At 28.2% G+C, this 12,784-nt stretch overlaps 1 protein-coding gene across 1 annotated transcript; it reads left to right on the forward strand.

Annotated features, from left to right (window-relative positions):
- Positions 1–4,823: 4,823 nt before the first annotated feature.
- LOC8266751 (NAC domain-containing protein 41) lies at positions 4,824–5,834 on the forward strand. Its single transcript, XM_015727730.1, has one exon. The coding sequence runs from the start codon at positions 4,824–4,826 to the stop codon at positions 5,832–5,834; it is 1,011 nt and encodes a 336-aa protein (XP_015583216.1).
- The last annotated feature ends 6,950 nt before the right edge of the window (positions 5,835–12,784 follow it).

The raw sequence follows: 12,784 nt of genomic DNA on the forward strand, positions 1-12,784 counted from the left end.
CCTGATTTCTTTATGTTTGTTGTTTTTTCCTTAATGCACTTAATACAAACTTGAAAGTTTGTTAAATCAAGGGAATCAAGAATTCAATCCGACACAAGCCTCTGAATTCTTTGTTTAGAGATATGGCCTAAATTCTTATACTATAAAGAAATAGAATTCTCAGTTAATTTATGCTTTATATCTTTTGAATTTAGAGAGATATTAACTTCATTATTTTCAAAACCACAAAAGTATCCATATTTGTTCAAAGAGAAAATAGAAACTAAATTCCGTTTAAATTATGGAGCAACAAAAGTCTCAACTAAATCCAAATAACAGCTAGTATTTAGAAATAATCTAAAATGCCCTATAGCTTCCATATGAACTTTATTGCTATTGGCCACATAAATAATTCTTTCAACATCAGTTGGCGGTTAACTCCAGAGGCAGCCCTGCATAGACATGTAAGTAGTAGCACCAGAATCTAACCACCAAGCGTCTATCAGTATAGAAGCCAAATTAGCTTCAGAACAAACTAAAGCAAGAACTTTCCCTTCTTTGCGCGTCAGACAACATATTTGAAACTCTTTCTTTATGTGTCCTTCCTTTTACAAAAAAAGCAAGTGAATGTATCACTTTACTTCTTTGCCTTTTTCTGCAAAGGTGTTACAGTTGAAGTATTCTTGACCCCCTTTTTTTGTTATTCTGAGAGGTTGATGCTAAATGAGCACTTTCAGTCTTATCCCTTTGGATTCTTTTCTCTTCTTGCACATATTGTGAAATGAACTCATTAAGAGTCCATTTATCCTTTTGAGTATTATAACTCATCTTAAATTGACTGAATTATATAGAAAGAAAAATCAGAATTAAATACACGAGTAAATCTTTATTTATGTCTAAATGTAGTGCTTTTAATTTTTCAGCAATGTTTGACATTTTCATAATGTACTCTTTTATATTTCTTTTTCTTTTATACCTCATAAAAATCAAAGCAATGAAATGACTATTTATTTTTTATTTCTCATTCTTAATAAAATACTATTATATTAGTATAAAAAATTAGTTAGGATTATTGCTCTCAGAAATAGGCCGCGGAACCTGTCAGCTGTAGCAGCAGTGGACTGATTCTTTTTTTCTTTCTTGTTTTAGAAAGGGGACTGATTCTTAGCTAGGAACATGACTATAATCAATGCAGGCAGTGGCTACAAGAGTGACTGCTAGTTTTACCTTTTGCCCTTGCAACTTCAGTTTGTATCAAGACACAGTTTTGCAACTTTAGTTTCATATCATAACTGAGTTTGTTCTGCTTTAAATGAACAATATTGAAAAACTTTTTATGATTTTATTTGTACTTTCAATATTTTTAATAAAGAAAGAAGCTCGTAAAGTGTGGAGTAATGCAAGTACATTTATCTGGTTATAAAAAATCAGCAGAAAGGCTCAAGTAATGCAAGTTAGTAAAACATATTGACCATCAACAATTCAATATTTAGACTCTCTTTCTTTTTGCATAAAATATTTTATCTCTATAAAATACTTATTATAGAATTTTTTTTAGAAAAATGATTTTTTCTAGTAACTTGATTATTGAAAATCAAAAGAGAAATTATTTTCTAATATTTAATTGGGAAAGCAATTTTCTTTTCAATAAAAAAGAATATTGAAGTACTTAAAATCCATAAAAAATATATTTTTAATTTATAATTAATTATATAGTCATACTAAAAAAAATGAAAATCAATGTTTGTAATTACTAATAATTGAAATATAATAAAACTTTTCTATAATGATACCCTATATAGGAATAACCTCTATATAGTTATAAAAAAACTTCGGTTTCAATTTAGGCCAGTTATAAATAAATAAAAATTTCTATATTATAATAAGTTATATTATTTTTAAATTCCATTTAAAAAAAATATTACTCTATAATATATATATATATATATATATATATATATATATATATATATATATATATGACTAGGAAGCCAATCCCTTAGGCTCCGTATCATATTCTAAATCGCCATCAGAAGCTCGCACACAAGCCTTGCTCGAACGAATCAAAGAATTTCTCAGGAAGCAGAATGCTCATATATATATATATATATATATATATTATACTATATTTTTTCTCATAAATTAATATAGCAAGATATTAGTTGCTATCATTTCACCGACATTTAAGTTCAAAAAATGTTTTAGTACTCAAACCTCTATTAAGTTATAACCTACTCGTAGTCATAAATTTTATTTGATTATAAGTATATTTTATTGTATTAATAGATATAATGAATTTTTAATTATTTATATAGTTAATTAAATTTTATATAATCTTATTTTTATTTTTACTTTTATGTTTTCTTTTTAACTATAAAATTATTTTTTATTGTACAATTCTTTTTGAAAATGCACTAAATATTGAAAAATGCAAAAAGTAGATAAAATAATTACTAATAATAAAATACGTCATTGTAAAAGAAAAGATATTATAGGTAGAATAAAGAATTTGGATTGTTATAACAAAGAAAATAAAATATTATATTTTGTAATTTAATGTAAGAAATTGCCGCTATTCGGCCTCCTGGTCAAAATGCGGGTGCTGGAATTTTTCCAGGAACGGTAAGTTTTATACTTCTTCTGCTGATATGCTAACCTTGTCTCACGTCAGGAATCATAACCCTTTGTGGAAGATCATTTGGAAATGGCGAGGTCCGTATCGCATTCAAGCTTTCCTTTGGCTGGTGGCTCAATATCGTTTGCCTACCAAAGCTCTTTGTATGCGTCGTAATATTGTCTCCTCCAGTATGTGCCCTTTTGTAATGAAGAAAAGGAAACCGTTCTCCACGTTTTCTAAGGGATTGCCATTCTGCTCGCTCCTTATGGTTTCACTTTATTGCTCAGAATGATTGGACACGTTTTTGTGCTATGCCTCTGAATGACTGGTTGCTCTCTAATCTATCCAGTCCCTTACTTATGATCGAGATCAGATTGATTGGCGGCTTCTGTTTGGCTCACTCGTTGGTCTCTCTGGTTTTGGAGAAACAAACTCGCGTTCGATGGAAATGACAATAACCAAGAAGATTAAATTCACTTCTTTAAGAGAAGATGTTTGGAGAATTTAGCTAGTGAAGAGCATTACAGTTTGCTCTTTGAAGCTCGAGTGAAACGTGTGCCTGGTTGGGTGTCCTGGTCTAAACCACCTCCAGGCGTGGTTAAGTTTAATACTGATGCTGCGTCTTGTGCCCATAATGGCCTTACTGCTGATGGAGTCATTAGGCACTCAAGATGATTGGATTATTTGGTATACGCTCCCTTTAGAAGCTGAATTGTGGAGCTTACTGCACGGTTTGAAGCTTGCGTGGGATATGAAGTTCAGAATAGTTGAGGTTGAGATCGATTCTAGTTTGATCGTGTAATCTTGTAGGCAACTGCAACGCTTGAGTCAACCGGATTAAAGATTCTCTTTACCAGGACTGGGAAGTCAAGTGTGTCATGTTTTTAGAGAAGCTAATCTTTATGCTAATAGATTGGCCCAGTTTGCTTTCCACATGGATGCTGGTTTTCACATCTTTCATTCTCCTCCTGATGATCTGTTGGGGACTTCCTTAGGTGATATTCTGGCCATTGTAGGATTAGAGATGTTGCTATCTAGTTTCTTTGTTCTGTTTGGGTTTCTTTAGCCCCTCGTTTTCGACCAAAAGAAAAGAATGTCCTTGCGTTACTTATATATATATATATATATGAAAAATATGTAGTGTCTCTTTCTGAAATGATGGTTATTCTATGTTTCAATTGAATAGGTATCCTTCTTTTGTTGAAACACAAAGCACTCAAGTCCATATAGTAATAAAAACTTGGGTTTTCTTTCTTTTCTTGCTATGCTTGACAGGATAAAATAATTATTATATCATACAATAAAAACTTAGTTTTTTATTTCTTTTAAAATTAAATCTTTTGATGTTTATATTTTATCCTTTCATTATTGTACTTAAATCATATTATGATAATTGCAATTAAATTTTGACAGTTATTCCTTATCCTAGAATTAACATACTCAAAATAACTTAAATTTGGTGATATATTATAAATGACCTTTAAAAATAGTTAATTACTCATTTTTAATTAGAAAATAATTTTCTGTCCAAAAAGTATCATATTAATATTATAATTTAATATCAATTTATCTAACTGCAGTTTTTTTTGAGTAATAAATTATTATTACCAAAATTAGAGTTAATTTATAAAATTACACTTTAATCTAAAAGTAAAATATTATTAAATCAAATTGATTTTAGTATGGTAAATGACTTATATTCTAATTATATAATGGCCCCTTATCCTAAAACAATCACATCTTCTAAAAGGGCAAATAATAATATAACACAATTTTTTATACTATTTAAGTTGCTTTTAAATTATTAAATAGTTTTAAAGAATTAATTCTTTTTTAAAAATTTCCTTAAGGAAGAATGACTCTCACTCTCCCATTGAGGGGCTATTTGAATAAAAAAAGAAGAGTAAACTAATGAATTAAATTAGCTAAGAAATTAAAAAGGAGCCAAATTAAGCTTGTCCAATAAATTGGGGGCCAAATAGAACCTTGTTCCTCATTTATCCAGAAAAAGGAATCCCAAACGAAATCGGTTTTATCCGAAACAAAACCAACCGACTATTGCCTTATAAATACTCACTGCCCTGTCCTACGTATTGCTCTCATGCCAAGAAAGAAAAACTGAGTTTCAGTAATCTTAACCCTAACCCTAACCCTAACCAACTTTTCTTTCCTTTTTTCTCTTCTCTTGGATTTCTATCTCGCTCAAGAATATTGAACTCCAACAACAATGCAGCAGTTAAAGGATCAAATTCCAGTTGGATATAGATTCAACCCTACTGACTGTGAGTTAGTAGGTTATTATCTTTTCAACAAACTCAATGGTTGCCTTTTACCCATTGACAACATGTTAGTGGCTGATACTAACTTGTATGGCAAGGACGAGCCGTTGCAATTATGGGAGAAATTTGGAGGGAATTGCTCGTTTTATAGTGATGGAGAGATTTACTTGTTCACTAAGTTAAAGAAGAAGGGTTCAAGAATCTTGCGAAGCGTTGGTGCTGGTGGTACTTGGCATGGCGTGGATGCTGGAAAGCCTGTTAGAATTAAGACTAATAGAGGGCAGTTGATTGAAGGAACCAAAAAATGTTTTAGTTATAGAAATCCAAACTCTATCCATGATGGTTGTTGGATTATGCATGAGTTTTCTTTGTTTGATATCAGCTACGATTGGGTTCTTTGTCGTCTCAAAAAGAATTTCTCTACTGATGAAACAGGTGTTTCTGATAATGTGCCTGGGATTAAGAAACGGGTTTCATCCAAGAAAAGGAAAATTGTTCATTTTGCAGGTGACTTCAATAATTCTGAGTTTCTTACATCCGACGAACGTTTCAAGGTTACTGATGTTGTACTTGCAGAACAAGCGTTGTCAGGTTTCAGTTCTAATGGGGCCTCAATTGCAGTAACTGAACAGGGCAATGAGATCGTAGTAGCAGAATTCAATTCTGAGGGTGTTATATCAAACAAGAGTTTGAAGGCTGATGTAATTGTTGAAGAACAATCTAATGGGGCCTCAACTGCAGTTACTGAACAAAGCAATCAGTTGTTGGGTTCTGACGATTTGATTGAACGGCTGATCAACACAGATCTTGCTAATTTCACTGTTGAGTTGTTAGGGGATGATCAAAGCTTTACACAATCGAATGATTTTGCTGAGCTTGAACCATTATTTCAGCATGATTCTTATTTTTGTCTATTTAATGGAAGAGGATGGATGCCTTCCTATCAACAAAAAGAATGATGATGGTGATGGTGATTAGCTCAAATTCTTTGCTGGGTATCAACAATTTTTTGTTGGTAGCTGATTAGTTGTTTTTCCTTTTGATCTTTTGGTTTGTGGTTTTAGTGTAAGACGAAAGAATTTTGGAATATTAAATTTAATAGTTAGATGCTTGAATGCAATGAAGGGGGAGTTTGATTTTTTTCTACGTATTTAGTCTCTTAGGAATTTTTATTATAATGTTTAGAATAATATTTTCTAGTATGCTGAATTTATTTGATTCATATATGTAAAATCCTAGTACCTCATATGCAACAGCCTTTCCCTTAATCTGCTATAATTCTTGTGCTTGATCTGCTGCTGCTGCTGCTTGCTTACTTCGCTTATAGTTGGAATTAATTAAAAATGCCGTTTAGATTACACTTCCTATAATGGTAATCAGTACTCAGGTTTTAGAACCCTCTTTGGTGCCTTTCAAATGCTAATTTAGAAAACCTAATTTGAAACTATGGCGCAATTTATCGGTTCCCCTTTCTAGAGAATCAAATAGCATTGAGAGAATTCCAGTGAGGCCGAAAAGGAGCATAATTGATTTCGGGGCCTCCAGCACCCTCCTGAGCGACTTGAGAACACTATCTCCTGTGCCAGGAATGCTAGACATCAAAGGAGACATACCACAGACTGGAACGAACTCTGAAGAATCACCATATTTCAGCTACCAAGATTCCAGCAGCCTATAGAGGCTATATCTGTGAGTTTCTCTGTCTCATTGATTTCATTATAATGACTCCTGAAAAGTAAATATTGCATATTCAAGACACATTTCAATGAAAGAAGCTACTAAATTAGTATAGTACACTAAATCCTGCAATTTCCAATTTCATGAACAAGCCATTTTGTAATTGAAATATGCATTTCCAAAGATTGACCACAACTGTACATTCAGCTAAATTTGAGCTAATGTTTTACTCATCAATCCTTTATCCCGTATGTTTGATACTCGTTTAGCCCCTTTTTCCCCTTTGTTCGTTAGAGTTAATAACGTCCATTTGTCAGCTTAAATTTGATAACCATGATACATCTCAGGGCTGTTATACTGACTCTTAGAAGAATGGCCATTTGACTTGATATTATTGCTTGGAAGGAACTAAAGTGAGAAGCTACCATCTGCAGTATTTCCTCCATATTCTATGCAAGCCCTACTTATTCTTGTAAACAATTGTTTGCTGTCTGTACTCTCTTATGCATCATCGTGATCAATCGCAATCTCATTCCTCATCACACTGTTGAGTATGAACAATCTTATATTTCCTCAACTTGTATAATCATAATCACCTATCAAGTAGCGACTCATCGCTGAAAACAGATCTTAGCATTCTAAATGTTTAAATAAAGCTGCTTTATTGGTCTTGTAGGAGGGCATGACCACAATCCCTTCTGGACTTTCTAAAGCACCGATAGTATAGAGGCCGAGCAGTATCCCCTTCACCAATTAATACGAATGTGCCTCAGAGCTGTTTGCAACCCCATGAGATGAATACTCAGTTGGGTTATGACAGAGATAAAGATAAGCAAGAACACCATTTTACATGACATGAATTCCTTAATGTCTATCAACAACCACCGATAAACTAGCATTACTGAAACATGCACCAGCTTCCACAAACTCAATATGGCAATCCTTATTGTCATCAAACAACAACAATAGTTAGAACCAAATGAGGAACACTCTTTTTTAGCACCCTTCGTAATGTAGGAGTGTATGAACATACTTGTTACTTTTGAGTCTTTTCTTAATCCTAGTTTTTTTCCCAGGACATGTATTAATAGTTAAACTCATTATTCTACTATTTTTTTATTAATAAATTTAATAAAATTCTATGAGAATTTAGATTATAGTCTCCTAGCTCTACAAATACTTTTAGATAGTAATTAATTAGCAAATAATGAATCTATTAAAATAAATTATTAATAAGATATTATTTTTCCTTTGTCTAAATTTGACAGGCCACTCTCGTTTTATACATAAATTATTAAATATAAATTTTAGACCTATATCATTAATTCGTGTCATATTTTTTTCTAAAATATTCTTATTACACCTTTTTTTAAATTAAATGAATCACACACAAATATATATTTTATTAATATCGTTTCGGATAACTGATAATTAGCTATTAAATTAATAATTAAAAAAAAAACTATATCTTGGGGTCGATAAACAAAAGTATCAAAATGAGATGAAAGATTTAATAGAGTTGAAATTTTAGTTAAAAGGTTTCTAAATCTATAAATATTTTAACTTAATAAAAATTAAAAATATTTACTTAATCAATTAACGTTAATACTATTCGATTTGAATAGATCAACACTTATATAGGGGTTATGTTATAATCTAAATTATTAAATATGAAAATTTATTTTTAGTATCAATTATTATTTTAAATTTGTTATCCACTAATTTATCATTATTTGAATAATTTAATCTTCTAACAAATTCATCTTGTTGTATGCTATTTTATAAACGATTGAACAGGTTAAGCTTTGCGAAAATCCTTCCATTTATAGTTTTCTAATTTTACACTTCACCTAATTATTTATTTACCTTTTTTATTAAATAAAACTATTATTAAATCTAGAAAATATTATTAATTAAATTGTACCTACTAATGACTAAATCAAATCATTGTTATAAAAATATTGGAATATTTTACTAAATTTATTTGTCCCTTTCCCTGTTCCCTCTTCATACTTTCATATATCATATTAATTTTTAATTTTTCACTGATGCAAATTATACATAATTTATGATTATTAGTTTTTCACTGATGTAAATTATACATAATTTATAGATATTGAACTCTTCAATTATAATTATTTTTTTATTTTTATATATAGCTATGCATAATTTTAAAAAAAATTATTTCAAGAAATTAGTTATCTAATTAAAAATTCTATTTTTTTCTTACACCGCATAAGCAATTTAAGCACCCACTATGACTATTGCCAAACTCATTTTTCACATCCATAATTAATTAGTTATGTGTAAATCAATTATTGTTTTTCGGTTTCATGTGTGGGAATATGAAATTAAGAAATAAAATAATGAATAATCAAAATATAACTCCAAAAATATTACTATTCGATTTGAATAAATCAACCCTTTCTATTTATAATCTTAACTATTAAATATGAAATTAATTTTTAGTATCAATTATTCTTTTAAATTTGTGATCTTCTAATTTATTATTATTTATTTAAATATAATCTTCTAATAAATTCATCTTGTTATATGCTCTTTTATAAACATTTGAATAGGTTAAAATTTTGCGAAAATCCTACCATTTATATTTTTTTATGTTACACTTCACCTAATTATTTATTTTTACCCTTTTATTAAATAAAACTATTATTAGATCTAAGAAATATTATTAATCAAATTGTACCTTAAATCATTGTTATAAAAATACTGGCACAAACATTTTATTAAATTTATTTGTCGCTTTTCTTGTTCCCTCTTCATACTTTCATATATCATATTAATTATTAATTTCTTACTGATGTAAATTATACATAATTCATAGATATTAAACTTGTCAATTATACTTATTGTTTTATTTTTATATATAGCTAAAAACATTATTTCAAGAAATTAGTTATCTAATTAAAAAAAAATATTTTTTTTTTAGCCTGTATAAGCAATTTAAGCACCCACTGTGACTGTTTGCCAAACTCATTTTTCGCATCCATAATCTGATTAGTTGTGTAAATCAATTATTATTCTTCAGTTTCATGCATGGAAATATGAAATTAAGAAACAACATGATGAATAATCAAAATATAAGTCCATAAATATTACACTTAAGATTGCTAAAATTATGTCCTAGTATTCATTCAAAAATTTAAAAGAGAAATCATCATATAAAATAATTAAACAAGATTATTATAGATACAATATAATTGATATTGAAATTTCTAATAGAGTTGGACTTCTAGAATTACACATATATTTAATAAGATATTTATATTATTTATTAATAAATTTAAATAAATAATTATACTAATACAATTAATTAAATAACTAGTGAGAACATTTCAGTAAATTTGACTATCCCCTTTGTTTGTACTTTTATATATGTTATTATTAGATTTGGTTTTAGAAATAATACTTTGTTTAGAAGATTTATTTACATATGTTTCTTTTTCTTTAAAAAACATGCAAATTGGTCTTTCTTTTTACTCTTAATTGTATGAATATTAGAAAATATATTTAAGGTCTGTTTGGTTTAGCTGATAACTAATAGCAAATAGATAATAACTGGTAGCTGATTCATGTTAGTGTTTGGTAAATATTTTTCAGTTATTTTTTTTAGTATATAAAATGATGAGTATAAATTATATTTAAACTATAATATACAAATAAAAATATTATTAGAATAAATATTTATGTGTAATAATGTGAACTGAATATACAACCATAAAAAAATGCGTAATACTACACAACTCACCTATTTTTGTTCTAATTTTCACCCACAAGATGTGGTATATAATATTTTTATAAAACAAGCCCTTTACCTCAAAATATTAAGAGATTATTTTGTAAAAATATTATATGTCACATCAAATGAATAAGAGTAAAATAAAAATTGATGAAATGTTTAGTATTTTCCTAAAAAGATATTATAATACAAAGTATGTCTTTCTTGTGCCTGTTTAGTAATTTTTTCCTTATTTATATGTATATATATTAATTAATTCTAGATATTAATTAAAATTGGTAAGTCAAGATCAACATGGAAATGCATATGACAAAAACATAGATGAAATTATCAACTTGTTATGAATAAATATAAAAGCTACATATTGACAGAATCTAGAGAGGATAGTTTAAATAATTAATAAAGAAAATAATTTTGTGTGATGTATAAAATTAATATCACCAGTTGGCCAAAAGTTGTTAAGAGTTAATCCTATTAGCTATTGTTTTAGTTTAAACCAGCTGCTAATCCTACCAAACAAATCTTATTCAGCAATTGGATCTAAATCAACTAACAGTAATCCCAACAGCTGAACTAAACACCCTCGTAGGATCTTACATGATATAGAGAAACATAATGCTTTTGGAGGTTACATATTATTTTCTGACTTTTATTTCTTAGAGCCTATTTGATTCAGCTGATCAATGCAGTTGATAGCTGGTGGCTGATAGTTGGTAGTTGATACTGATTATTGGTAATTAGTAACTGATAAATTAAACTGTTTAGTAATGTTTTATTAGTGGTTGATATTAATATATTAAATGGCCATTGAGGATATAATTTATTTTTAAATGTTTTATTTTGTTATATTATTTTTAATTATACAAAAGTTAATAAAAATAGCTTATAATAACTAAAAATATTATAATTAATTTTGTCTAGATCAATTATGTTTATTATTAAAAATATTTAATAGAAGTCATTTCAAAATTAGGGATTAATTAAATTCCACTAATAAATTATAAATATCATAACAGTTTAACTATCAAGTGTAATTTTAAAACAATACTATTTATCATGAATTATAAAAAATTAATTGGATAAAAGATCAAATACATTCAATTTAATTTATTTTAGCAAATAGCCTCTAAACTTATATTTAAAGGTCAAATACACCCGATCTGAATTTTTTTAAATAACATTAGATGTTTAGGTTTAATTGAGTTATAAAAATTAAACATAATTTTTATTTCATTAATTTACTGATACAATATCTAGTAACGCGTTATACAAGAGCGTGTTTAGCAAAATTTAAAATTTGGGAGGGTTATTATTGAAATAAATATTTATTTTTAAATTTATAATTCAATTAAATCTAAAAATTTAATGCTATTTCACTTTTAAAAAGTTTAAATTGGTATATTTGACCTTTGGATATAAGTTCAGAAGGCTATTTGCTGAAAAGTTTAAATTAGATATATTTGACCCTTGGACATAAGTTTATGGGGCTATTTGCTGAAAAAGTTTAAATTGGTGTTTTTGAACATTGCACAGAAGTTCAAGGGAAAAATTGGTCTAAAATTAATATATGATATCAACTTAAAGAAAGTTTTAATAAGGATAATATTATCTAAATAAATAAATAAGATAAAATCAGCTATCAACTGATAAGAAAAGCTCCAAGATAGAGCTTATAGGATCAGTAATTGATTGAGACTAAATCAACTATTAGTTGTTGATTCTTAAGTCTTACCAAATGGGTTTAATATAATTGTTCAGTTAAAAACAGTTAGCAGCTGCATAAAACTTCTGAACCAAATACCCTCTTAGTTAATTTAATAGCATATAAATATCGTATGTAAAGAGTTGACATTAAATAAAAATTTACTAGAATGTTGTTTCTTCTTTATCCAAATTTTGGAATTCTGCTTTAGAATAAAAAAAATATTAATTTCGTAGTATATTTTTGCGAATTAAAAGGAAGTCATTTTCCATATTCATGCACGAACCAATAGATTAGTAGAAGACTGCTTTCCAATTTTTCGATCATTTTTCTTATAGAACTTCTGCAACATTTGCATTAGTCATGGTAAACTTAATTAAACTTGTTGGATCTACAAATTTGACTTATGTTATAGTCCTGTAATTGCTTTATTAAAGCATCTCTAACAAACTCTTAAATCATGCTCATTTTCTATTATATAGGAGTACATGCAGAAAGTAGACTATCAAAATACTTCCTAATTCATCATCCTTTCCCTAATAATGACTTAAGAGTCAAATTCTCTCTTCTTAAGACAGTGGCTCTTAGAGTATTTCCAACAATACTTTCTATATGTCTCTTTATTAAATTATAATTAATTAACTCTCTATTTTAACTTGTCTTGAAATGTATATGTATTCAAATAATAATTTCTATTTTACTCTCTAATTAATTTGTTATTAATAAAGTAAAAGGAAAGAAAAGTGAATAAGGAGAGAGAATGTAACTCT

This window comes from Ricinus communis, chromosome 8 (genome assembly GCF_019578655.1).
Source record: "Ricinus communis isolate WT05 ecotype wild-type chromosome 8, ASM1957865v1, whole genome shotgun sequence".
Classification (NCBI taxonomy): domain Eukaryota; kingdom Viridiplantae; phylum Streptophyta; class Magnoliopsida; order Malpighiales; family Euphorbiaceae; genus Ricinus; species Ricinus communis.